The sequence below is a fragment of the Trichosurus vulpecula genome, chromosome 5 (assembly GCF_011100635.1).
Source record: "Trichosurus vulpecula isolate mTriVul1 chromosome 5, mTriVul1.pri, whole genome shotgun sequence".
In the NCBI taxonomy this organism is placed as follows: Eukaryota; Metazoa; Chordata; class Mammalia; order Diprotodontia; family Phalangeridae; genus Trichosurus; species Trichosurus vulpecula.
The window spans coordinates 119,274,512-119,301,907 of NC_050577.1; the positions used below are offsets into that span (position 1 = coordinate 119,274,512).

Sequence of the window (27,396 nt, forward strand, 5' to 3'; positions counted from 1 at the left end):
CATCATTTCCCTGATGCCATGGTCCTCTTCGAGAAAGGAGGACAAACACAACAATAACAACAGGGAGGTGCCCCTCTGCCCTGAAATGGAAGAGAAGAGGATGGCATCAGGTGGGGAGTGGGCAATTCGAGAGCAGGCCAGCTATGTTACCCCCAGTACAGCTCTGTCTCAAGGAGTAGGAGGAGCACTTGCCCTAATTTGTGCAGTTATCAAAATAGAGAGTGAAACTTCCAAATTGATAATGATTTCAGCCCTGCCCTCAGGATTGTTGTGATGCGGCCCTCATCTGGTCCTGGTACTATTCTACGCTGCACAGCACTCTAGAAAAACCTCCTGTCTCCAAATGTTCTTGCTAACTCCCTTTATTTTCTCTCCGTCCACAGGGAACAACAAAACAGACAAAGTTGACACTCTATGCTGTATCTTGCACACAACGAGTGATCAACAAATATCTGCTGAATGTGCTCAACTCAACTTCTGGTGTATTTGTTCCCAAACAGCTATAAAAAATGAAATGGTTCGAGAAGTGGAGTCCAGACAGTGGGCCTGAGGAAACAATGCATCTTGGGGTCCCAGACTGCTGTGAGACAGGAGACCAAGGGTGAACTGGCTTGGCTGTCATGTGAGGTGGAGTGAGCAAATAAGGAATCACAAACTCTCATGTAATTGAGCTGATATTTAGTTACAAGGAGCCCAGGTTCTTGTGGGAGGCAGAAGAATGGTGACAGGAACTCCCCGTGGGCCTTTCTGAGCTGGGTAGACTAAGCTTGCAAAGATGGGACCACCAGGAGATGGGGTTAATGGGTAGGAATGGCGTTCTGGCCCAGTCTGTCCTGCTGGGGGGTGATGGAAACTATAGGTCGGCCATACCAGATGGCTTAGACCTCTTTCACTCTGTGAGGCAGATCTCCGTCTCCGGCTGCCTCATACTGGGTAACACGTAGAGAGCCACCGCAGCAATGGCCAGGAAAACCAAGGGCTTCCACATCCCAAACAAGTTCTGTAGGGACCAAAAACAACAAGGAGTTAGCAGCCACCAGGGCCCTTTCCTTGGCAGGCCACACAAATCCTTCCTTAATGACTTGCAACCCTTGCTGCAGACAGACCCCTATTCTTCGAGCCTCTGCCAGAGCTAGAGAGGGCCCTGGAGGTAACTGTGGATCAGCTCCTCCTACCTTCCCCCTCCCCAATGAACAAGTTGGGGTAACTTAGCCTGGACACTGACAGCTTCTGTGTCCAGATCTGCCTCTGACATAGCTCCTTCAATCACTTCCCTTAAGTCACAACCCCTTCAGTTTTTAACTCTGTCAAATAGGGAAGATAACATAAAATGACCTTGAAGGTTTGGACAAGCAAGTCCAGATGTGGGGATGGGGGGAGGAGGGTAAGAGAGAGGGAAACTTTAAGAAGTGACATCTTTCACTTGTGACCCTGGGCACAAGAAGCCCAAAGCAGCAGGTTGGTGTGATGAGAGGAGTGCCGGGCTTTAAATTCCACCTGTCTGTGGGCTGTATGACCACAGGCACGTCATGATCTTTCTGAGCCTCCGGCTGTCTCATCTGTAAAATTGGAGTAACACCCGAGGGTATCTACTTCGGTGAGAATCAAATGAGAGAATGCACGTAAATCATTTTACAAACCTTAGAAAGCAATTGAAATGTCAAGTCTGTTTTTGAACCGTACCTGTGATTTCCCCAGGACAGAGTGCTCTTGGGGAGAAACTTCCTCTCCCCAGACAGTGTGGTCTTGGCTATGCAGCCTGGGGCACTGGGGGTTAAGTGATTTGTCTGGGGTCACACGAATCTCATGTAGAGGCGGGCAACACCTGAACCCAACTCTTCCTGACTCTGAGGCCAGCTCTCTATTGTGTCACTCTGCCTTTCCATCCTGATCGTTATTAATATCAACATTCTTTGGGGATTGCATGTGGCTTGGAATCATGGAATGGTCCCCTAAGAATTAAAACTGTGGATTGCTTCTGCAGAAGTACCACAGAGGATGCCGCCGCAGGCATCCGACTGAGAAGGAAGATCTGCTCCTCACAGAGCCAGCCCATATGCCCCACTAGAACCAGCGATCGGCACGAGGGCCCCCAGCAGGTGCAGGACTGACAGCAAAGTGTGGGTGAGGGTCCCAAAGGTAAGATGTGGATGAGTTGCAATCTGAATTGTTGAATCAAGTCCCCAGATTGATGAGATCCCAGATCTATCAAAGTCATCCATATTACTATGACTGTAGTGATCTCTTGATTATTTGAGGAGTGGCCAAAGGCGACAGAAGGTGGCCGTGGGAGACAGGACCTAGAGTGCATCCTTTCTTAATACCAGCCTACATTCGTGCTTTACAGTTGACAAGGCACTCACATACATTGCCATATTTGATCCTTACCATAACGCTCGGAAGTAGGTATTATTATCCCTTCCTTTCAGATGATAAAACTGAGTGGTTAAGTGATGTGCCCAAGGGCACACAGCTAATAAATGGCCTAAGTAAGATTAGAGTCCAGATTTTCTGTTCACTTGTCCTAACACTGCCTCTTCTCCCCCATATCCCCCACCCCTGCCCCAGGGTGCTTCCATCCAGACCATCAGCCACAGATTCCTTCTGAAATTGTGAATCAGTGAGTCTGAGAGGCTGCTGAATAGTTAGTAAGAGTGGACAGAGGCTGAAAGATCTGGGTCAGGATCCAGGAGAAGACCCAGGAAACAGAGGAAGATTTAGGGCAGGGTCAGCAAACTCTAGAGTTCTGAAAGTCACATAATGGAGTTAAGCCTTTAGCTGTCACTAGCAGACCTAAAGCAAAGACCGGGAGGAAGCCAAAAAGGTGGGGTAGGGGTGGAGGACAGGAGGAGAGGAAGAGAGTCAGAATAAGGATGGAAAAGAAAATGTCCACATATGGTGAAGAACATCGCCAGTTGCTGTAGGTTCTGTTTGGTCCCTTGCCTGACCTTGATTTAGTGAAATATAAAAATAAATAGAATGGGTGAGGCTTTTGTTACTATTTTATGGGGTGAAAACAGGCCAGGAGAAAGAGGGGTTTAAGGTCCTCAGTGAGGCCAACGAGAACTAGAGTCTGGCTTCTCCTGTCTGTGGCCCCATCCCCACACAGTTGTGCATCCTGCAGAGAGTTCCAGTTACATGGGCCATGTCCCAGTAAGGGAAGCCCAGAGCACTTCTCTCTAGCCTGGATCCCTGGGGAAATGGACAGCTCTGGCTGGTGGAAGTCTTTCACCAAATTAATCTCCACTCCAGCAAATCTTGTCTTTGAAACCAATTATAAGAAACCTTGTATGGAGAGGAGGTAAATGGGAAATCTAGCACATGTGTGTGTGTGTGTGTGTGTGTGTGTGTGTGAGTGAGTGAGTGAAATGTCTCTAACTGAAACATTTTTAGGAGAAAATGAAAGATGAAGCTGTGATGCCACCACTCCCCTGAAGGAGCTATGAAAACTGCCCTAATCTGAGCCTTTCAAGGCCTTCAACCCTAGGCCCCCTACCAGGGAGCTAAGAGGCCTATGCAGACTTCGTGTCTCTGTGGCAGCAGTAGGGAGGTCTACAGGGCTAACCATGGCCAGAGTCCAAGTGCTCTTGTGGACCCAGGCAGTAGCTTCAGAGAACTCAGTGGGCAGCTCTGGGTTCAATGGTGGTAGGAAAAGATGGTTAAACAAAATCAGCAACTGTACTGGGCTTAAAAAAATCTTTTCCATTGGAGGACCATGAGCTCTCTGTTGACAGGTACACACCCATTCCTCTTGGGGTTTAGAGAAAGAGGTTCAAAGATGAACAGAATCTTTGCTGGCAGTTCCAGGAGCAGCCAGGACTAGGGCCCAGGTGTTAATGCTCAGTCCTGGGCATCATGCAGAAGGAAGGGGTAAGAGTGCAGCAGCCAGCAGAAGCTGAGAGGGAGGAAGGGAGGAGGAGGGAGTCATCAGGACCACCTGCACCTCCCCTCTGGCACCCAGATGCTGAAGAAGCAATACGAGTACCTGTGTTAGGATGAGGTCTCAGCCCACCAGCACCAGAGCAGAGCCGATATGACCACCAGGCCTACGCGAGGCAGGGAGAAGAGGGGGGGGTCAGGGTCAGGGGGTGGCTGCGACATGTCAGGTGAGAACAGAAGCACAGGGGACATATGAAGGGGGTGAGAGGAAGGCAAAAGACACGCAAACAAATGAAGCCAACAGGTAGTGAAGATGGCAGAACAGAGGGAAGAGAGGAAGGAAAGAAATCACGACGTTAAAGAGCAGGTGAGCGGCACCTCTGCTGCGGGGCAGGGGGTTGGGGGGGGCTCGACTCTCCCCACCTGTGGCTGGAAGCAGTGGGGGGGCAAAGCTACAGGGGCTGAGCCAAGAGCCTCCAGCCAGGAGAGGAGGTGTTATCCTGGCCCAGCACATGTCCCTCCGGCGTTCCTTGAGCTGTTGGCACCCCCTGGAGGGAAGGGGCCTGAAGAGGCCCCCCTCTGCCTTGCCATCACAGGCTCCCAGCCTTCCCTTCCCTATGGCTGCAGGGCTCCAGCTCAGGTAGAACCTTAAAGTTCTCTCTTCATGAGAAACCTAGGGCCACATGCCTGCCTCCCAAATGAAGCCCAGTTTCTGTCACAGGAGGACAATGGATCATTCCTCTAAGGGACACCAGCATTTTTTCAGAAGGATTTACTGAAGAACAGTTTTCTCTTTCACCAATCCTTCCCTCCCCCAGCCTCATTTTAAAAACTGCTATCACTAGAGGAGAAGGGAAACAGGGGGAGGGGGAGAAAGACAAGGAAAGGGAAAGACCAAGATTCCCTGAATTGGGTCCAAAATAATTCCAGTCTAGAAGGCCTGCAGTCACCCTAGAGGGGCCACAAGGTGGGTCAGTTCTGGGTCCTATTTAGAGGCTGGTCTAGTCCAATATGAAACATCTGGATGACTGTTATCCGGGGAGAGAAGCCAGGAAGTTCTGCAGCCTATAGATCTACTTACTGGGTGCCATCAGAAAATAACATCTCCTAGGGAATAGTAATTGAGCACAGCACCCTGCTGCTTAACTCCAATGAGCAAATATACGTCAGGGAAGGCAGCATCCTGCCCAGGCCATTAGGGCAGTGCTCGTGGCGCACATCCCAGGATCCCTTTCAAACACAGGACTCCACAGACCCTGTCTTTGGTTTCTTAGGGGGAATATGGTTTGGGGGTTGCTGCCCTGCTCTAGGGCAAGCCTTCTTCTCTTCCTGGTGCTTGCCTACCCTCGGCTCAGGCTTACAGACTGGTCCTTGGGCCGTTTCTTCTTCCTCACTCTCCCTCTGTCAGGTTCCCCACTGCATATTGAGGTGCCCTGCCCTGGAGAGGACAGCCCGCCTCCTTCTGCCCACCAGCCCAGGCTGCAGTTACCTTTTTGCTCTCAGAGATCTTGATGGGGGTGCCCTCCTTGGGCTCTGGCTTGGAGAGCTCTTCGTCCTGCCCGAGGTCCTGCACATCAATCTGCTCTAGCGATTCCTCCTCAAAGTCGCCTAGCTGGTCCCACACGTCATCTGGCCCTTCTTCCACAAAATCTACATGCTTTACCACAGGCTTTGGCACACATTCTATCTGCGTTTCTGGCTCCAGTTCTGGCTCCTCTGGTTCTGGCTCTGGCTCTGGCTCTGGCTCTGGCTCAGGCTCTGGCTGTGGCTCTGGCTCTGGCTCTGGCTCCTGCTCCAGCTCTAGCTCAGGCTCTTCCTCCTCCATCATCTCTTGGAGCAGCAACTCTTCCTCCTCCAGGGTCTCACACAGCTCCTCCTCAGGCTCCTCTCTCTCCAGTTTACTTGGGCTGGCCTGGTAGTACAGGACCACCTCCAGCTCCTGACTCTGTGGGGAGGAAGGGAAGAAGGTGATCATGGTCTTACTAGGGAAGCTTCCTACACACACTCCCTGAGCCCTCCCAAGAAAACCATGCTTTTTAAGAGTGTTGGACCATACGGACACTGGCAAAGCACTGTATGACAGCCTCCACAGTTGGCCTTCTTGGGTTCTACTCACTGAAGAAAGCCAAAGCTCCTAAACACAGCTAACTTGGACTGCCATTCTCTTGCCCTGGTGGACACCAGACACAAAGCACCCTGGTCTCCCCTTCAATGCTTCCCCTCCCAAACCCCATTTCTCCCAATGGAACTCCAATTTCAGCCAACTCTCTCTCATCAGTTGGTTTAATTATTTGAAAGAAATGACCCCCATCTGCTGCAGTGCCTCTTTGCATCTCTAGATTTATTTGCTCCAGAGTAGAGACTCCAGGTTCCAGAATGTGCAGCTGGGCCCTTTGAGACCAAACCATATAACATGGCATCCGTAGCCCTTCCAGACAGAATCTGAGGGGACTTGGACATAGCCATCTCCTGCCAATCTTCCCATGGCTAGCCCAGCAAGCAGGGATTCTTCACCTGAATTCTGTGACCTTGTTTTAAAAAGTGATATTCTGGTACCTAGATTTTCTTTTATTTGGTTAAACTTCTAATTCTATGCATTTTATTTTGTGTTTTCAAGAACACTGAGGTTGTGAGAAGGGGCCCATGACTCCCTCGAGGTCACTGCTTCAGGATCCTCCTCCAGGGAGCTCCCTGAGAGTAGTGCCCTCCAGGGAGGTGTGTCTGATGTGCCCACCACTTCCTGGCCCACTGGGCTCTGCTCCTTGGGTGCTGCTCACCTGACTGCCAGTCTTGCAGATGGCCTTGCCAGCTTTGATGCCCGGATTGTCTGTGGCTTTGCCGACATTTTTGGTGCTACTCTTGCACCAGTCCATGTTGTCCTTTGGCACAGAGGCCTTCTGAGCCTTGAGCTGCCAAAGCTCCTCTTGGCAGCACTGGAGCTGGCACTCCAGTTGTTCCTGCACGGTGAGAAGCCGGCTCTGCTCATCGATGCTGGCCTGGTACTGAAGCTGCAGCTCCCGGAGCTTGCACTGGAGCTCTTTGTACTGTAGATTGGGAGGAGGGGGTCAGTCAGACAAAAAGGAACTTGGCCCCTGGGCCTGGCCCCTCCCCTGGCACCACTACTGGAGAGGCTGGGCTGCATTCACTGCACACACTGTGTATGTCTCAAGGAGGGGCAGACAAGAGAGAAAATGTTAGAAGGAACAGAAAATAAGTCTCTAAATTGACCTGTAAATAGCTATTGACACAAGGCATTCAATGATTTAGACTCAGTGAGTGATTTTTTTGAAATACTGTTTTTAGTTTACATAATAATAGCTAGGGGCAGCTAGGAGGTGCGGTGGATATAGCATTGGCCTTGGAGTCAGGAAGACCTCAGTTCAAATCTGGTCTCTTACTAGCTGTGTGGCTTAAGTCACCTAACCCTGTTTGTCTCAGTTCCTCATCTGTAAAATGAGCTGGAGAAGAAACTGGCAGACCACTCCAGGATCTTGGCCAAGAAAACCTCGAATGGAGTTATGAAGAGTCAGACATGACTGACCAATGACAACAAAATGATAGCTCGCCCCTACGTAGCACTTGAAGGTTTGCGAAGCATTTTACACATCATGTCATTCGAGCCTCACAAAAACCCTGTGAAGTAGGTATGATCATTACCATCCCTATTTTACAGGTGAGGAAACAAAGGCTGAGAGTGGTTAAGTGATTTGCCCAGGATCACACAGCTTATTGTTTGAGGCAAGATTTGAACTCAGGTCTTCTTCCTGACTCCCAGTCCAACCCTATACGACCTGGAAGTCTCATTTTTTTTATCATAAATCTCCTGAGGAGCAATTGTAGTGTCCACTCCTGGCTTCCGAGACCCAATGGGTCTGTGTAGTCAATTCAGCTGTGAGTCCTTGACCACTTGGGACTGAGCTTCTAGGGTCAGCATGGAGGTCTGCAACTCCCCAGGGGCAAACACACCGGCAGGGTAATTTTCATTGCCCTTCTCTGGGGAAAAGGGCTGAGCTCAGCCAGAAAGGAGGTCGTGAATTTAGTAAGCCTGACTTCCAAAGTTCCCATGAGACACAGCCAGGGGAGACAGGTAGCAGAAGAAAGCAGAGGGACTTTATCAAAGAGAAATGGGGCCACCCCTCATTGTGCTGCGGGCCCCTCCACCTTGGGTTTGTCTTCCCTAGGATTCCTCCCTCCATCAATTGATCTTCGCAAGGATGCTGTCAATCAGCTGGCACTCATTTGTTTGCAAACCTCAAATCCTTTTCTTGTAGGCACCTGACCAGATTGGGCCCAGTTGCTCTAAATGGAGAGCGATGACCAAGAGCCAGCCAGCTGGTGCCAATCACCTCCCAGCCAGTCTCCCCATGCCCCTCCGCTGGGCTGCCTCCCCAGCTGTAGTTACCTCAGGGGTGCACTGGACTGGGACAAGCGGGGCTTCTTCCACTTTCTTAAACTCCTTGCAGTCCCTGAGCTCCTCTTGGCAGAGATCGTACACCTCCTGAAGATGGCCTAGCTTCACCTGTAACTGTATCATATCTAACTGCAGTTGGCCATGCTCCTCTTGGCTGATTGCGTACATGGCCTTCACTGTCTGCAGCCCGTTCTGCACACAGGCAACCACCTCCTGGACCTGTTGGAGGAGAGGGGGTGCAGTGAGGCCCTGTGCAGAGGTGGCCCTTCTCCCCGGCTCCCAGCCAGACCCCAGCCCCATCCCTGTCCGGATACCTCTACTCTCTCGTTGTCCTGGCAGTAATCCTCCTCATCTCTGCCGTAGCTGCTGCCAGTGCTGCTGCTGTAGCTCCTGCGATAGCTCCTGGAGCTGTCGAAGCTCAAGCAGGGGTTTAGACACTGCAGCAGCTGCACCTCCTCCTGGCAGAGCTGAAGGTCCTCCTGCAGCCGCCTGCGCTCCTCCAGCAGCCTCCCCTCCTCCTGCTGCAGCTGCTCCTGCACCAGGATACTGCTCTGGTATAACTCCTGCAGCTCCTGGACCTGGCTGCACAGGCTGCTCGACTGCTGTGGGGGAGGCACCTGCTGAGGCTTCCTTAGGGAGTGGCACCCCAAGGCAGGGCCCCCCCGCTGCAGCTGCCCCAGAGGCCTCCTCACACGCCTGCGGGCCACACCTTGGCTGCTCTGGAGCATGCACCTTGGAATCAAAGCAGGGCCTGGCTACCCAGGCTAGAAAAGGATCACCTGTCATCTCCACCTGCTGCTCTGCTTGGCCCTCTTTCTGGCCTGCCTGCCTCACTTCCCTCCTGAGTCTCTGCCCAGGTACACCACTCACCTGCCCTCGTGCTTTGTGACTCACTTTGGCCTTGTTGCAGGAAGCCTACAAGAAGCCAGTGCTTCAGAAGACAGTGGCTCAGGGTCAAGGTCCTGCCTGCTGATAGTGTCTAAAAGGCTGCCCAGGGTCTGGCTCCAGGGCCTTTACTGCTCACCTAACTTTTGCCTGGGGTTCCTGGACTGTTCCTCAGGACTTGGCCTCTGGGTTCCATCCCTTAGCTGCAAATTCTCGCTTCTGCTCTATTAACGAGACTCCAGCGTGCATGGGTCCCTGCCCTCCCACTCTAGGCTCCTAACCTGAGTTTATGGTATCTTCTGCAGGATCTCATTGACTCTTCTCCAACCTGCCTGCTTAGACCATTGCCTCTCCTTACCTGTGCCAACCTTTGAGCCCTTTAGACCCAGCCTCTTTTCTTAGAAATGACCTACATAATCCTCCCCAACCATGCTAAGGCCCCAAATCTGGCTTCCTCATTTGAACCTCCAGTATTCACACGTTTGCTTCTATTCTTTCCGGACATGATTTCTTGCTGACCCCTCTTGCTGACCCATCATTACCCTTTGGTCTTTCTAGATACCCAGTGTTAGCTCTCCTGGCCTATCCAATGCTGCTCTCATCCCATCCAAATTCCAGCACTGACAGTATAACTAGTTCTAAGAACTCCATCCACTAGGATGTTTCCCCAAAGGGGGACAATTCCATGGTTTGTCAGTGTGTCTGGTGTGGTCACCAAAATGCTATGGATTTTTAAAGAAATGGAGTATATAGAAAACTGGACTGTCAGCTATTAAAAAATAGGAGGCTCTCTTAGCTTTGGTCAAAAAGAACTCCAATGGCAACTAAAGATCAGATTTCAAACGCTAAAATAGTAGAATTGTAGTGTCAAAGCTAAAAGAGTATGGAGAGAACATATGATTTAACCTTGAGGCAGGTAGGTGGGGCCGTGGATAGAGCACCAGGCCTGGAGTCAGGAAGACTCATCTTCCTGAGTTCAAATCCAGCTTCAGACAATTACTAGCTGTGTGGCCCTGGGCAAGTCACTTAACCCTGTTTGCCTCAGGTTCCTCAACTGTAAAGTGAGCTGGAGAAGGAAATGGCAAAGAACTTCAGTGTCTTTGCCAAGAAAATCCCAAGTGGGGTCATGAAAAGTTGGACATGACTGAAATGACTTGTTTTACAAATAAGGAAGTGGGGGTAAAAAGAATGAGGCAGCAGGGAGAAGCTGGCAGCATCAGAATCCGCCCCCAGCCAACCATCTTTCAAGTGCTGTTCTGGGTGCTGGCTGTCCTAGGAGAGCACAGCCTTTGGCAGCCCCTCGCTAAGCCCCTGGAGCAGCAGTTGGATGGGGGGGGTTGGGTGCAGTGTGGTCTTCCCCCCTCCAGCATTAGCCTAGCAGGATCTTCCTGCCCTTGTGCCCCTCTTCCCGTGCCCCAGCACCCCCGCCAGAAGCAGCTCCTGCTACTCTTACCTTGCTGCCATCATCTAGAGGAGACATTCTCTCAGAGGCCGAACTCTGATTTACCATCTGTCTCTCCTTTAAAAGTGCAAAGTCTTCTTGCAGCTGGGCTTGCTCCTTTAATAGCTGCTCCTGGCTCTCCACCAATTTTCTTTGCTCTTCCTGCTTGTTCTGGTAGCTGGTCTGTAGTTCTTCCAGCTCATGCAGCTTTCCCAACAGCTCCTGACTCTGTGGGGTGAGGTGGAAGGTGGTTACCAAGGGGTGTCTTCACCCACTCCTTTGCCTAATCCCTCCTGGGTGCCACCATTGACTGGCCTGGCCCATGGGAGGGTGATCTACCTGGTGACTCAAGATGGGTGATGGAGAGATATCCGCAAGGGGCACCAAGCAGGGGCTGAGTGAAGAAAGGCTCCATTTGGCATTCAATGCATGAAGCACCTCAGACCCTGCTCTTATTAACCACTTGGAGGGGTGGGGGTGGGGTGGGACAAGTAAGAAAGAAAGCCAGTGGCCACCCTTTAAATTTCCCTCTTCAGGTACAATGAAAGCCAGGGAGCTTCTAAAGCCATGAGCCGCCTCTGCTCCTCTGCCCCTCTGCTCTTTCCTGGCTCCCCCCCCCCATGAACCCTCTCTGCTCTTTCCTGGCCCCTCCCCCCATGAACCCTCTCTGCTCTTTCCTGGCCCCTCCCCCCATACACCAGTACCTTCTGGAGCAGGTTGGACTGTGGTGTAGGGAAGGTGAGCCTGTGCAGCTCCTCCTGCAGCTGGCCCTGCTCCTCCTGCATCCTCCTCTGGTTCTCCAGGAGCTCAGCCTGCTCCAATTGCAGCTGGGCCAGTTCTTTTTGGCTGTCGTTGTACAGGCCCTGCAGTTCTTTCAGCTTAGCTACCAGGTCCTCGCACTGCGGAGGGGGGAGGGGGATGTGGTGGCTGCTCAGCACAGCCTCCCTCTGACCTCGGGCAGCCATTGAAAGTCCTCCGATTCCATGATCAGGGCAGGTGGTCATCATAATCCTAACAATAGCTAACACTTCCATAGGGCTTTCTATGCATCATCTCAGGACTGTCACATGAACCCTTGGAGGTTGGTGCCACTACAGCCCCAGTTTTACAGCTGAGGAAGCTGAGACAGACAGGAGTCCAGTGACTTGCCCAGGGTTACACAGCCAGGAGGTATCTGAGGCCATATTTGAACTTGGGCCTTCCAGTGTTCCATCCGCTCTACCAGCAGGCTGCTTTGGACAAGGCCTGGCTCTATGTGGCTCCCTCCTTCTAGTTCCATTTTTTCTGGCACCATGTGAAAGGGAGAGGCAAACTTGTCCTTCCTTTTTGTCCATTTTATTTCTCTGTCCCTTCCCCTCGGTACATGAATCCTTTATCTCTGAGAACTCTGACTCCTGAGGAATGCTAGCCTGTCCATCCTCCAAAGAATCTATTCAGCCCAAGCCCAGAGCAGGACAGTGCCCCTGGGAGACAGGGGAGGGCTACGTGAGAGCTTGGGGTTAGAAAGAGTGCTTCCCTTAGGCAGACACGATGACTGGCACACTCTAAACAGGTGACGTTTTGGGGGCACTGGGTGGGTCTCCTACCACGTGGCCCTCCCCGTCAGGCAGTCTTTAATGAGCATCTTATCTCTTTCTCCACCACGCTTCCAGATCTGTCCATCTAGATCAGCCCCATATGAGATAATTATCGATGCCTGGGCACCTTAAAAAGGATGAGGAAAAAGCCAATGGCACTGATGCTGCTTACATCCCTGCAACGAGGCGGAGTAAGAGGCTCGATCTAAAGGGTCAAAGAGAAGTGCAGAAAAGGGGACGAACAAGCCCAGAGGGATCCAAAGTCTCTGCAAAGGCTAGGAACAGAACCGGGATCTTAGTGCCTAGATACAGAGCCTTGGAATGAACCTGACCAAAGCCTGGCTCCCTTTTACTCCCCAGTGTGCACCCTATCTGTCTCCCTATTACTGGTAATAGGTATGCATACAGAACATGGCTATACATGCCTCTCCTTGGATCCATAGATTATGGCTAGAATAATTCCACTCTCTAATTTGCTGTGAACACCCTGGCAGCTAGGTGGCACAGTGAATGAAGTGTAGGGCTTAGAGTCAGGAAGACCCTGGGCAAGTCAGTTAACCTCTGTATGCCTCAGTTTTTTTATCTGAAATATGGGGAGAATGAAAGCAACCACCTTCCAGGGTTGTGCTTTGTAAATCCTAAAGCACTAGATATAGGCTAGCTATGCCTGTCTAAATTTCTGGTGGACAGAGTAATGATTTGGAATCAGGAAGACACTTACTGACTGTGATCCAGGCTAAGTCCCTTAACCTCTGCCTGCCTTAGTTTTCTTATCTTTAAAAAAGGCTAATAGCAGCACCTCTCCCACAGGGTTGTTGTGAGGATAAAATTAGATGATCTATGCAAACCTTCAAGTGCCACATAAATACGGTCTTATGATTCTTATGGTATATGTCCCGAGATTTCAGACTGTGGGACTTGGGCTGGTCCCCCAGAGGTATCCCTTGGTGTCACAGTCGGGGCAATGTCCGCAGGCTCACAGGCTCCTCTTTCTAGCTGGGGGTCTCTGGGAGGCTCCTCACTCCACTCAAGGGGATGCCCTGGGCTTCTGTTTGCTTCCTCCCCAGCCAGCCCCTGGGAGAGCCTCCCTGCCTCCTGTGTGGGTGGTTACCTTGGCTGGATTGTCCTCCTCCCAAGACTGCTCCTGCTGGGCCTGCATGTTCTTGAGCATCTCCACATTCTGCTGGCAGAGGTCGAGAGCCTCTTGCAGGTCCTCCTGCACCTGAAGCTGCCGGGCCTGCTCCTCCTGACTGGCCTGGTAGAGTCCCTCCAAGTCCTGCAGCCTGGCCTCCAGCTCCATGTTCTGTGATGTAGGAGGTAGTCACTGAAGTCACCTTAGGAATAACCTGTCTCTCACCCTATCCTCACTCACATCTTTTCTCTGGCCCTGTGATCAAAAAGAGATTCTCCTGACCTCGCCAGCCTCATCTTTTGCTCTAGCAGGGGCCACCAAGAGTGGACCAATTCCCAGCATGCTCTACTGCACACAAGATGTAAAGTCGAGGGAAGCATGTGGCTGAAAACAGCGGCAAATCTCCAAGACCACCCTTCTCCTTTTGTTTGTTACTTAGAGGTGCTCTCACTCCCCCTGGCTCCCATGGAAGCACAAAGAGAAGACTCTCTCTTGCCAAGTGCGCCCTCACCTCAGACTGCCTTTACCTTCTCGAGAATCTCTTGGTTGTCAGCCTCCAGAGCTTTGAGGCGCTCAGCCTCCACTCCACAAAACTCTAGCTCCTCCTGTAACTTGTCCTGGGCATCCAAGAGACAGCGGTTTTCATCCTGCATTTTGCGGTACTGATTCTGTAACTCTTCAAGTTTGGCCTTCAGCTCCTGTGGTAGAGGTGCAGTTACCCTCGGAGAGCCTTACCTGTTTACCTCTCTGCCTAGATCACTGGGATGCTGACAGTCTGGAGGCCTCTCCTTCCTTACCTGTCTTGCCCTTTACTTAGCTCCCTTGGTGTCTTCTCTGATGCAGACACCTGGAGCAGGCTGGAGCCCTCCAGGGATCCAGGCAGTGCTGCATGGATCCATGGAAAGGCGGTAGTTGGTGGTTAGCTGGAAGCAGTATCTGGTCCTGTCCTCCCTCTAGGCAGATGCCCCACCTTTCCTTCAAAGACCTCCCGCTGATCTTAAAAGCTGCCTCCCCAAAAACTTTAGCCAGGAGATTCCCAAGCTGTTTCTTCAGCTCTCATGGCTGCCGTTACCTTCTCATTTTTGTGGCTCTCTGCAATGGACGCCCTCTTAACCATGAGCTTACGTTGCTCTTCCTTGCTTTCAAGAAGCTCTTTCTGCAGCTGGCTTCGTGACTTTGTGAGATCTGCCTGCTCACACTGGCACTCCTGGTACTTCTTCTGCATCTCATTCAGTTTCTTCACCAGGTCCTCAGTCTGTGGAGGGGAGGACATGGGCAAGTAGAGTTACTGTGAGAGATGACAGGGCCCTCCATACTGTTGCTCAGATGCAGACACCTTGAGGACCTTCCACGATATGTTTCAATTTATTCTCTCCTCTGATGCAGGCACCCAGAAGTGATCCCAAAATTGGTGCCCACAGGCTATGCCTCTGGATAAGGGTCAGAGGTTAGCTGAGTCTAGCCTGGCATCACCTGATGAAGCAACCCCTCCTGCCCCCCCCCCAAGAGGGGTTACCTGGCTTTTGATAAGAGCATCCTGGCAACTTTTAAGCCGATTTATCTCATCCTTGCAGAGCTTCAGCTCCTTCTGTAGGCGCTTCTGCTCATCCTCACTGGCCCGATGCACCTTCTGTAACTCTAGGATTTCAGCGTGCATGTCCTTACACTGGAAGAGGGATGGAAGGGGGAGCTTGTGAACACAGAAAAAGGAGCTTGGGGAAGGTACAGCATCCCCTTTACTAGGAAAATCATCTGATCAGAGAAGCATGAGAGGTACAAACAAACTCCCCCTGTGTATCTATGTAGATAGCACACTCACCCAACTAGACCATAAGTGCCTTCAGAGCAAGGACCGGGTGGTTTTTCATCTTTGTGTCCCTGGCACCCAGGACACAGAGTGGTCCCCTGGGTGCCAGGGACACAGAGTGAGTACTTTTTTAAAAATTCACTGAATAGAATTGGACTGAATAGCCCAATTCTAATGAGCCGTCTACACCTAGGCCAAGATGGAAAGTATCCTTCATCGATGGTGCCTACCGTGTCCTGCATCTTTTGCACCTGCTCCTCAGCAACCTGAAGCTGTTGCCGAAGGCTTTCACATTCTTCATCGTCATCGTCTTCGTCCTCGTCCTCATCACAGGACTGATTGTACATGATGTCCACAAACATATCCATTCCTGAAGTCTGAGATTCAGCCGTTGACATCTGCTTCTGTGACTCCAACCACCTTTCTGTCACCCTCATTTTTCTGTAACCCACAACCCCAAAGCCACATTGGGACAGTGTTATGCCTGGCATTACCATCCAAGGCAGCACAACAAGGGACCCAATCGTGATGAAATTCTCAAAACAAGTCAGCTAAGTGACTAGAGGCTAGATTGCTACAGTGCTTCATCCACTGTAATCTTCAGAAGCTGGCTCTGGGGTGGATCTAAGATAAACTGAGGGGCTTAGCTCAGGACCAGTGCATCCCCATATCTGGAAGCCCTTAGCTGACAGGCTAGGTCACTGTGGTACTGCCACAGAGTCTAAGCTGCTTTTGGCTATGCCTCAGGGACAGACTGAATCAGACTACCTAGGGATATCCTGGATGGGATTCAAATCCTACAAACAGGTCAGAGTGTTAGGAGTCCACTGAACTTGGGATGATGGGGACCAGACTGGGCTAGATGCTCAGGCATATCTACATCTCATCTCTGTATCTACACCTGCTGGGCTACCCTGGAGTGGCCCACCCTCTAGAACCGGGGAGATATTCCCCTCGTCCACTCGGTTATAATACCACCTACCATCTTTTTCTAGAAATCCCTAGAAGGCAAGCCTAGGGCAGCTGCACAGAGGTTGACAGAGAGGCCAGGCTACCTGAAGTTCTCCAACTGGTCCTCACTGTAGTACCTCTGGGATTCCATCTCCTCCAGCTGTTCACACAGGCTGCTGTTACTCATTTGCAGGGCATGGTATTCCTCAGTCAAGAGGTTGCAACGGTCCCGTAACTGTTGCAATTCCTCTGTGGAGAGCAAACATAACAGAAAGGGACTGAATTCTAAGCCCAACGGTACTGAGAGCCCGCTTCTGTTTTTCTTATCTAGAAAATATTAGTGGCAGCTCACCAGCTCCACTGATACCCAGGGTCATAAGGAAGATAGAAAGCCAGAGCTCAGAGTTCTTTGAAAGACAAGCCCCAGGAAAGACAGTGTTGCTACCACTCTCTCATCATCCTTCTAGCATGTTGTCTTCAGAAGCCACCATACTGACTAGCTCTTAAGATTCTTTTCTTTTTGAGGGGGGAAGGCAAGGAAATTGGGGTTAGGTGACTTGCCCAAGGTCACACAGCTAGTAAGTGTGTCAAATGTCTGAGGCTGGATTTGAACTCTGGTCCTCCTGACTCCAGGGCCGGTGCTCTTCTCACTGTGCCACCTAGCTGCCCCAGCTCTTAAGATTCTATGAGCTTCAAGAGGGTTACTCCAATGTTAGCTGATTCTTTCAAAGGATTCTTCTAACATCTTATCACTATAAGTGTATGTTGAAAACGGATCTTCCCTTCCTTTTGGCCACTGATGCTCTTCAAAGCTCCCTGGGATAACAAATGGGATTCCTTCCCCCTTCTTGTTGAGGAATAGGGAATAGATAAATTGTAGAGGTGACAAAGATTGAATCAGAGCTGAGCTGAGCCGCTGTCCTTTGCCCTCCCTGCCACCCTGTATTTACCTGTATATGAACAGGACTGGTCTAGACATCATCCATTAGCCCGATATGGACCATTGGATTCCCCTCTATGGTTCTCCATTGGTTTGCTCCCTAGGGAACCCTCAAGCATTAAAAAAGGGCCCCTGAGTGAAATGAGACTCTCAGAAACCTTTAAAAGAATCTGCCAACATTTGATTACCCTAGAAGCTTATAGACTCTCAAGAACTAGCCAGTCCGGTGGCTTCCGAAGGTGTGTTAGAACATGGCTAACTGTTATTTTTGTTTACTACTAGCACATACACACAATTATGCCCGTTATGTTTCTAGATGATTAAGAATTTTGTCAGAGTATAAGATTGCTTGTAATATTAGATTCAAAGATTGCTCTTTGCATGAATTTAACAAACACTGCCTTGAACTAACCTCATACTTGCTGTGTAGCATTCAACCATGATAACATGCTGGTGCTTACTTCTCCTTTATCTTGGGTCAGAATCCTTCAGTAACTTTCTGGACTACCAAAGTATTTCCCCAGACTAGAGACGGAAAGGACTTTTCTCTGCTGTCAAGATTTACTCATGTCTGTTTTAGCCCATGTTGCAAGCAGAGTACTGTGTTTTCCTGAGGCCCTGATGATCAACCTATGCTCAGGACAAAGGCAGCTTTCTTACGCTCTAGGTCTCAGCAGACAACTGGAGACGGCATGAGAGTTGAGACTTACTGAATTTGGGGGGAAGATCCCTGAGTTTGGGAGACCCTTGAAGTTACTAGGGTCAAGCCCTTTCCCCTCCCATCCAATTTAAGATGTACCTGGTGAGAGCTGTTGAGGCCCAAGAGGTGGGTTAAGCACTAGACTGAAAGTCAGGATTAGGTTTCAAGACCTCTACAAGGTTGCCAGGCAAACAGCCACAATACCCCCAGGGAAAGATTTCATGGCAGGGCAAGCTCCTACCTCCCCGTGCCACAGCCCAAACAGGTCACTGTTAAACTCCGGTTGGTACCTCTGCACTCCACTGTTTGGCTATCAGGTAAGATTTCTCCTATATTCCTAAATTTGATCTTAAAGTTCTGTCATGGTGTTCATGTTGAATAGTCTCATGCTCCTTTCTACCACTGTTCTTAGGGGCAGCTAGGTGATGCAATGCATAGAGCACTGGGCCTGGAGTCAGGAAGAACTAAGTTCAAACCTGGCCTTAGACACTTACTAGCTATGTGACCCCGGACAAATCACTTAACCCCTATCTGTCTCAGTGCCTCATCTGTAAAATGAGGACACACCAGAGAATAAACAAACCATGCCAATATCTTTGCCAAGACAACCGCATGTACAAGTTTCATAGGGTCACACAGAGTCAGACAAGACTTAACACCAGACAACAACTACTGTTCTTTATATTCTCTGCCCTGGTAGATCTCGCTGACATTTCTTGAATGGAGAGAACCTTGGATGGCCTATGTTTCTAGTCCTAGTTGCCATTGTCGTTTATACTTTATTCCAAGGTAACTTTATCTCTAGAAGCCCACAATCAGTGGTGTGCATTCATAAGGCCTGGCCCTAAGTGGAGGACCACCCCACCACCCCTGCTCTGTTTGGCTTGTCCTCGCCTCCCGGGCCTAGGGCGTACCTTGCAGTAGGCTCACATCTGAGAGGACCAGGCTGTCAGAGTGATCGGAGTCCTTCAGCTGGATCTCACTCCGCAAAGAGCTGATCTCCATCTCGTATTCTTCCTGGATGCGCTCCATGCCCCTGAGCTCAGAGCGCATGCGGCACAGGTCCTCTTGCAGGCTGGCTATGTCGCCCTCATGCTCCACCGCGGCATCCTCTGCCGCCTGCCGCAGGGTCTGAATCTCGTCATGGGCCATCTGCAGCTCCTGCTCTATGTCCTTCAGTTCGGTCTCTTTCTCTTGTTCCAGAAGGGAGATCTCCTCCCTGAGGGACCTTAGCTCACCTAGGAGAGACGCAAGTTGAGGCTGTCAGAGGGTCGTTGCACCAACCTGCTGGGTCCCCTGAGAAGAACTAACTTGTTTCCCTTCTGTGTACTCTAGGGACCCCAGGCTCTGCCCCAAGGGAGAGAAACAGCTGTACCCAGAGTAGGAGAAGGAAGATATTTAATAGTTACCAGCCAAGAAACTTAGAGTGAAGAGTAGAATGGGGGCCCTGCTCCATTAGTCGGGCTATGGGGGCTTGGATAGGGGGTGGAGGATGATTAAAGAGCATAGCCAAGCCTTTCTTAATTATAGCCACCTCATCTTTTTCCTGCTTTTCCTATGTCCTTCCCAGAGTCACCCAAGTAAAGCAGTGATGCAGGCCCCCTGGTAGTTAATTTGGGCATTCACAGCTGATCACTGCCATTGTGTATATGCTGTGGTGACTCTACAGGACAGTGGGAATTTAGGATCCTAAACCTATCCAAAGAAGCATCGGGATTCAGAAGAATGTATATCTGTGCAACAGCTAAAGCCTGGATGCCTTTGTGGCTCATTGGCCAGATGCAGCCACTGTCGGCCCAAGGTGGGTTCCACCTGAGATCTTTTTACCTCCTGGCTTTATTAACCTAATTAGCTAGCACCTACAAACTAGGTAGCTGATACCAGGGGCCTTTGTGCTTCTGTTGTGTGACTGACTGGCACCAGGGGTCATTCTCGCAGCCTTGGACTGGCTGAGGGCAATTATACATTTAGATTAATGTGACCTGTATACACAGAATAGATTTTTGAACATAGGGTACACTACCAAAAAACTTGGATGCCTCTGATCCAAGAACTTGTATATTGTCAAACGTAACTGCTTATCTTGAAACAAAAGAAATCTATCATTGGGAAAATAAGGAAAGAAGCAGGTATTAGCGGGGACAAAGAACCCAGAACTACAGGAACGAGGTTGGTAATACTGGATGGCTGAGAGCCATTCTTTTGACAAGTGTTTACTGAACAACTACTCTGGGTACAGAATGAGCTCCTGAAAGAGAACAAGAGAAGTAGAAGACAGTCCCCACCTGCAGGGAGCTTCAGAGCTGCAACTAGGACTGGCCAACCAGGGCTTTGCCAGTGGGCCCAAATTTAGAGGGCACCAACAGTATTTGTTTCCCTTCAGCAGTAAGTCTAGGGATAGAGACTGGACTTGGGATTTCAATAGCATAGGAAATTCCCAGAAGAAGAACTGTCCAGTTGTTTGTCAAGGGCATAAGGAGGTTAAACAACTAAGACTTCCTGACTACAAGGTCAGTCCTCTATCCACCATTACCAAGAATAATTCATTAAAATACGAAGCTACAGGATGGTACAAGTCCTCCCTGGCTGCCCTCTCCAGTAGCCCCAGGTAAGTGAGCTCCTCCCCAGCCTGGTCCCAGCCTGGTCCCACCCTGCTCCCTGCACCGGCACTGGACTCCCTGGGGCAGGCTTCAGTAGAAGGAGCCCTGAGCTGCCCTGGCCTCTGTCTCCCCACCACTGAACGGGATCCCTAGAGCTAAGGTTCCCCTCCACATCCCTTCCCCCCAGAAAATTTTTCTGTAAAAGTGAATTGGAGGGACCTTTCCTGGTGCTTGACCCAGGCATGTTTTCGATGCTTGACTCAGTTCTAGAACTCAGGGTTAGAATGGACAGTATTGGCTCTGAGGAGCTTACAGTCTAGTTTGGAACACAAAACACATACAAGTGAGATAACCAGAGCACAGTCACAAAGCAGCAATATGCATTAACATACAAGTACAGTAAGCACAGTCTGTACAGATCATTCCTGAAGGGACAGGCTAGAGGGCAGTGATCACAGCAGAGCAGGGTTATCCAGGCAAGGCTCCTTAGAGGAAGTGGGCTAAGAACTGAGTCCTGAAGAAAGTAAGGAAAATGGACTGGCACTTATTCTGGGCCTCAGTTTCTTTATCTGTAAAAAGAGGGGGTTGGACTAGATGACCTTGAAGGTCCATTCCGGCTGTCAATCCTAAGGTAGAAAATGGCACAACACGTGCAGGGAGCCACAAGACTGTTGTGACCGACTGGGCCAGGGTGAATGAGATGAACTCAGAAAGGTGGTGACATCACTTGATAGAGCTGATGGAGCTTCCCCAATGCATGGCTGAAAAGAGGGCCTAGAAAGTACTTCTGCTGGCAAAAAGCCACTTCACAGAATCACAATTTCAGAGCTGAAAAAGACCTGTGACTGTCTGCTCCAACCCACATGTGATTCCCTGTGGAGACACCACCACCAAGTCTGGAGGACCATCCAGACTCTGCTAGAAGACCTCCAAGAGGGACTCCACCTCCTCCCAAAACAACCATTTCCACTTTTATACAACTGTCATTGGTAGAAGTTCTTTCCTGATATCAAGCCCAAATCTGCCTCTTATTGCTCCTTGTTCCTCCCTTTGGGGCTGAGTCTGATCGTTCAGACTCCTCTTTGACATGACAGATACCTTTAAGGATTGTTCTCTCTTTTTCTTTCCCTCCCTTGCCCCCACCAGACTTTTCCTTTCCAGGTTAAACATTCCCAGTTCTTTCGGCCTGTCCTCATATGACATGGACTCAAGGCCTTTTGACATCCTGGCTGCCCTGCTCTGGATGCTCTCTAGCTTATCAATGTTCTTAAACAGTGGCATCTAGAATGGAGAACGATATTTGGGACATTCTTAAATCCTCTTCCTTGGGGTTCAGTGCAGGCCCAGACTTTGCCATTTCTCTGTCCTTACTCTTCCAAAATGATTCCAGGTATTTCCTCCCACCCTGTTTGGGGCCTTGTTTAGGCAGCTTTGCTCCGTCCCTCCCTTCTACACCCACAATTTCTTTGAAATCCTTGGAGCCAGAAGGGACAATGGAGGTTATTTCCCACACACCACACATGTTTAGATCCAGAAGGGACCCTAAAGGCCATAGAGTCCTCATGTTAGAAAAGTAGGCACAGAGATGCGCTCCATGAGGCAGAATTTGAACTCGGGGTCTTCCCGACTCCAAGGCTAGCCCTCATTCAGTCTAACCTCGTTGACAGAGGAAGCTGAGGACCAGAGGAGGTGATGTGAGTCGGCCAAGGTCAGTGAGCTATCAAGTACAAAGGACAAAGTTTGAAAGCCAGATTTCCCAGGACAGGACCCCAGGCTCTGTGACTCCATCCACATCAGATGCCCTTCACTCTACAGCCTGCACCATACCAGGGCCACATCACAAACGCTAGCCAGCTTCCTTTGGGCTGCGGCCTGCCCACTCCCCCCTGGAGAATGGAAGAGTGGACAGCGTTGCAATCACCTTACTTACTTTGTACATATCTTATATCTACTGATACGTGGACATGCTGGGAGCCCCTCCCCTCTCTCCTACAGACTGGAAGCTCCAGGAGAGTAGGGCCTGTTTCTTTTTTTCTTTTTTTTTGGTCTTTGTATGCCCAGCAACTACATCAGCCGTCTGACCACGTGGCAGCTTTAATGCTTGTTGACTGACTGATGGATGAATGGATGGGGATGTAAAAGGAGGGAGCTGGCCTAGGTGGTGTCTAAGGTGATGGTCCCTTCCGTCTGTACTTGCTACGACCTTCTAACACCGGCCGGGGTGTTCTCCACCTTGGACGAGCCGGCGGGGCCGGGGCACTGGAGCTGTGCTCAGGCTGAGAGTGGGCGGGTGTGGGGCGTGGCCGGGGCTTGGGGCGGGGCTTGAGCACCGGGGGGTGGGACTTGTTTGGGAGTTGAAGGGGGCGGGGCTTCTCCGGGAGTTGGCAGGAGTAGGGCGGGGCCTTAAAAGGGGCGGGGATGGGAAGAGGCGGGTCTCCAAGATGGTCTGTGCTGATTGGCGGTGAGGCGGGAGTTTCTGCGCGGGGTGGGGGCTTTGGGGTCTGGGTCGGAGAGTCGGTTCTCACTCACCGGTCAGGGACTCCATCGCACCGGCCGGTCTAGTGGTCTCCTTGGGGGGAACACCCCCCCGCCCCCCCCCGCGCGCGCGTAGCCCTCCTAGCTATGGCAGCCGCTTCCGGGCCGGCCAGGGGTCCGGCCTACCCCCAAGGAGCGCGCGCCCCCTGCGGGCGGAAACGGGCAGTGCACGGGAGCGGAGCTGGGAAGAGCTGGGAGGGGGAGGAGGGAGAGAGAGGAGAGAGAAGAACGCTCTGCTGCCCCCTGCAGGGAGGTGGTGATAGTGTCTGACCTGGCAGCCTTGTGCCGCGCGCGTGTGTGCGTGTGTGTGTGTGTGTGTGTGTGTGTGTGTTTGTGTGCGCATGGGTTCGTGTCAACGTGTGTTCAGGGCTTAAAGTGTGTGGACTCTATATAAGCTGGGAAGACTAGCTTAGAGCTGGAAGGGATCTTGGGGGTAATCTAGTCCAACTCTCTTCCCCCCCTCCCTTTTTTTAACAGATGAGGAAACCGAGGTCCAGGAGAGATTAAATGATTTGCCCAAGGGCACACGAGGGAGGAAGGTGGCAGAGCCACTACAGGTCCCATGACTAGTGTTCCACTTGCACCGGCTGATCATTAGGACCACCCTCTCATTGTTTCTAGCATATAGCCTGGCTATATTATAGGTAATAAGTAGCAGTCAAGTCAACAAGCATGTATTAAGTGCCAACTATATGCCATGCACATGGGCACATTGGCAGAGGTAGGGATTCCAAGCCTAGATTTCCTGTCTCCAAAGACTGCACTGACTCACTCCATCTCAATTGATCTTCCCGTACATAGCCCTTGGAGGCTGACATAGCTGGTATCATCCTTATTTTACAAATAAGGAAATTAAGAGCCTTGGAGATAGTTCAAAGTCATAGAACTGGTAAGTGTCAGAGCTGAGACAGAAATCCTGGTCTGTTGACTGCAGGGCCCATTCTTTCCTCTACAGCTTCCTCAGCTTCAAACTGTGTGTGTGTGTGTGTGTGTGTGTGTGTGTGTGTGCGTAGCGTGCGTGCAAGAGTGCGCTCCAGAGATAGTTTTATACTTAGATCCCAGGGGCCGGTGGACCTATAGTGGTGGCGTGTGCATGGGTCTGCAGGGGCACTGGATCCCTGCCTGAAGCCAGCAAATGCTGTGGGGTCACCCATAGTCAGCAGCTATAAATATACTCAGAGTTCTGGCCCTGTGCCCCAGTGCCTGGGAGCAAGAGAACCAACTGCTTAGATCTTATGGAAACTACACAGATATGACTCCTGCCTGAGATCATAGGACTAAAGGACTTCAAGTTGGAAGGGACTGTAGAGGTACAACGCAATAAGCATTTTTGAGGGGCCTATCCTGTACAAGGCACTGTATGCAAAGTTATTGATGTCACAAGGACAGCTGATGCAGTCCCCAGAGGTAAGAAATGTGAAGCCAAGGGAAACTAATCGGCTTGTCTAAGCTCCTACTGGGAGCAAGCAGCAGAGTCAGAATTTGAACCTGGCTCCACTGACTTGAAATCTAGGGCTCTGGCCACTCTACCATGGTTGCCTCACTGTCTACTTTTTTCCTACCTCTCTGCCTTCTGTCATCATGTCCTTTTTGGCTTTTCTTTGTTCCTCCCTTTGCCTTAGCCGTCTGCCTTCTATTCCTGCTCATCTCTTTGTTCGTTCTGTTCTTTATTTTCCCCATTTCCTCCTCCTTTTGTCCCACACTGGACCACCTCCCTGGAGAGTGCCTGCTCTGAAGCTGTTTTCTAGGACATCTCCCAGAAACTGGAAGCTGGAAGGAGTCAACCGAAGCCTCCTTGATGTTGCTGTGGGATATGGAACACCTACCCTGCTGCTCCTCAGAGATAGCTGCACATGGGAGCTGAAGGGAAGCGATTTCTAGGTCATCTGTTGGGCTCCTGGTAGCTATAGAGAGCCCCTCCTTATACAAGCCCTTATTACACAGCTTTATAGCGTGTGGGTGTTATTCATTCTGGTTGACTCACTTGCCCTATCCCGGATCCCTGCTGAAGAGAAGAGAGGGGACAAGGAATGTGACCAGGCCAAGATGGATGCACTACCCAGTGCTTGAAGGCAAATGGGAGCTAGAGTGACCCTGTCTCTACTCCTAAGTCACCCATCCCAGAATCCAACCTGTTCACCCACCCCTGGTATTGACCTGGACATGGAAGGAGAATGGATGAGCAAGAGAAAAGGAGGAGATTAGAGGCAAAAAGGAAGGGAGGAGAAGAAGCAGAAGAGTGAGATAGAGGAGTTTCAATAGAAGATGAATGAATAAAGAGAGGGGCCAGGGGAAAAGAGCTAAGAATGGGGTGGGGATTGTGGTGGGGGTTTGAAAAGTGGAAGAGGAAATCCAAAGAGACAGAGGAAGTGAAAGGATAATAAAGAAGTAAAAAGATCCTCTTGGATGACTAAAAAAGTGGTAAGAGATGGCATGAGAAAAATCCCTTGAAAAATGGCCAAGTGAAGCCCGCCCCACCATTCCCCTGTTCTTTGCTTCCTCCATCAACCTCTAGCATTACCCTGGAGTTTCTGGATCTGCTTGGTGAAGGTCTCTGCCTGCTGGGCGCTGGCCAATCGCTCATCCTCCAGGAGTCCTGAAACACAACGGGAGTGGACTGAGGGAGGCCCCAGGTCCTGAGAGCTTCCTCGTTTTGGTCAAACCTTCCATCCATCCCTTCCTGCCAGGTTCCCCCTACTTGGGTTTCAAGAGCTTCACCAGATGTGAAGGCCAGGCTTCAGGACTGTGAGAGGCAAAGAGAGCTTGGGACCCTAGATTCCACTCACCTTGTAGCTCAAGGGAATCATCCTCATGCTGTCCAGCCAGCTCTCTTGTCTCTTCCAGCTCAGCCACTAACTGCAGCACCTGAGCTCTCAGCTCTTCCAGTTCTGTCTCAGTGAGGCTTAGCCCCCGAGGCTTGTCTTCCTGCTGGGACTTCACATCGCTGTCCTTCTGCTCCTTGTTCTCCTTCTCCTTCTCTTCCTCTTCCTCTTCCTCTTCCTCCTCATACAGAGCTGGGAGCAATACTTCCCCTGTGAGACAGACCCCCCCCACATAGACGCACAGTATCAGAATCACCTTTTTTTAGCTGAGGTCTCTCAAACTTGCAACTGATTACACCAGCCAAGGTGACCATGTAGAGATGATGCACTGGTGCTATCTGCAGGTCCCCAGTGCTACCCCCCCCAAAATCAATGCCTGTAGAATCGGGGTTCAGGGTATTCTCATCTCTCTCCCTGATCCTTCCTGGAGTTTGCTGACCAGTTTCAGTTGAGTGAGGCCTCTCGCAATGACATGCTTGGTGGGGGGGCTTCAAAGCATAAAGCTGAGAACAATGAAGGAAAGCTTGTTCATGGCCACCTGGCTTCTAGTTCTGACTCCTGGAGCTTGGGACAAGTGAATAGAGAATCAGAAAGCTGGAAAGAAATTTAGAGGTTATTGACTTCAAGCCCCATGCAGGTCAAGAATCAATTCCCAAGGCATATGCTTGACCATTGGCCTAGGGAAATTCAGACTTTGTGTAGGAGCCTTTGAAGCCAGCTGGGGTGAAAGAGGCATCTCTCAGGCTCCAGACAGGCAAATGTGGGATTGCTACCTAGGTGATATGCATGGGGAGTGCATATAGAGCAGAGCAGCAGGAGGCTGGTTGAATGGTAGCCCCAGCAGACTGCAGCCCTCTGGATAAGACTGTGCCTCTTCCACCTAGAGGGAGGGACCTTCCACTCTGATGACTTCCTTCCAACCTTGAAGGTCTAGCTGTGGGGGAAATGTTGGGGTCAAGGCCGGGAGCCCCAGGGGGAGGGAGAGAAGAAATGAAGTAAAAAGTAGGAAAGGAGAAAGAAAAAAAAACATTCTAGGACAAGAAAACTCACCATCCATGGTCTGACCCCAGCGCTCCAGGGACCCCCAGCATTGGCCTTTCTTCCTCTCACAGCCCTCATTTCCCTCACAGGACCCTGCAGGGGTCATTGGCAATCCTGTGGAAAGAAAAGTATGAGAAGCATAGGAAAGGCTGGGGAGTATACCCACCCTAGGCTTCTTAAGTCATGGATGTTTGAATCCTAATGTCAATCCAAGAATCTCCCCATTCCTAGCACTGATGCTTCCCCATTCCCCCAGCTATGGCACCTCTATTGGTTCCAACTGTTCTACCCTCCCACCCCACCCCCAGCTTTGCTGCTGACCCTGGCCTACCATCCTCCCCATTCTGGCCGAGGTCTCCGCCTCTGCTGCTGCTTTCTACCCCACCCCACCCCCACTGCCATCCCTGCACCTGACTCTGCCTCTGAATTGCACCCCCCATCCTAATGCAAGTCTTTATCTCTGCTGCTGCTGGCTGCCCCACTCCCAGCTCTGCTGCTAATCCTGACTCTGATTCCCCCCACCAACACAGGCCCCCACCTTTACTGCTTCCATCTGTTCTAGCCCCCATCCCAGGTCTACTTCTGAGGCTGACTATGACCCCCTCATCTTACTGTAGGTCCCCACTTCTCCTGCTTCTGTCTGCCCTACACTCCACATCCAGCCCTGCTGCTGGC

At 50.9% G+C, this 27,396-nt stretch overlaps 1 protein-coding gene across 1 annotated transcript; it reads right to left on the reverse strand.

The window, feature by feature from the left end:
• Nucleotides 1–966: 966 nt before the first annotated feature.
• On the reverse strand, nucleotides 967–26,752 carry CCDC136 (coiled-coil domain containing 136). The gene is made up of 19 exons (XM_036760627.1): nucleotides 26,731–26,752; nucleotides 25,645–25,890; nucleotides 25,380–25,454; nucleotides 18,638–18,961; nucleotides 16,221–16,332; nucleotides 15,363–15,573; nucleotides 14,842–14,991; nucleotides 14,398–14,580; nucleotides 13,853–14,023; nucleotides 13,311–13,496; nucleotides 11,321–11,515; nucleotides 10,629–10,844; nucleotides 9,161–9,205; nucleotides 8,605–9,009; nucleotides 8,282–8,509; nucleotides 6,657–6,923; nucleotides 5,369–5,824; nucleotides 3,986–4,092; nucleotides 967–1,000 (listed from the first exon to the last, which is right to left on the reverse strand). Exons 1-18 carry the CDS (start codon nucleotides 26,735–26,737, stop codon nucleotides 3,991–3,993), a joined length of 3,579 nt encoding a protein of 1,192 aa, XP_036616522.1. The 5' UTR covers nucleotides 26,738–26,752; the 3' UTR covers nucleotides 967–1,000; nucleotides 3,986–3,990.
• Between the last annotated feature and the right edge of the window lie 644 nt (nucleotides 26,753–27,396).

Bases quoted from the DNA above. Each gene is read 5' to 3' on its own strand.
- CCDC136 (XM_036760627.1), bottom strand. The intron at 9,010-9,160 runs GTGAGTGGTGTA...TGCATGCTCCAG, and splicing joins GTCACAAAGCACGAGGGCAG to AGCAGCCAAGGTGTGGCCCG. The intron at 6,924-8,281 runs GTAACTACAGCT...CCCAATCTACAG, and splicing joins CAGTCCAGTGCACCCCTGAG to TACAAAGAGCTCCAGTGCAA.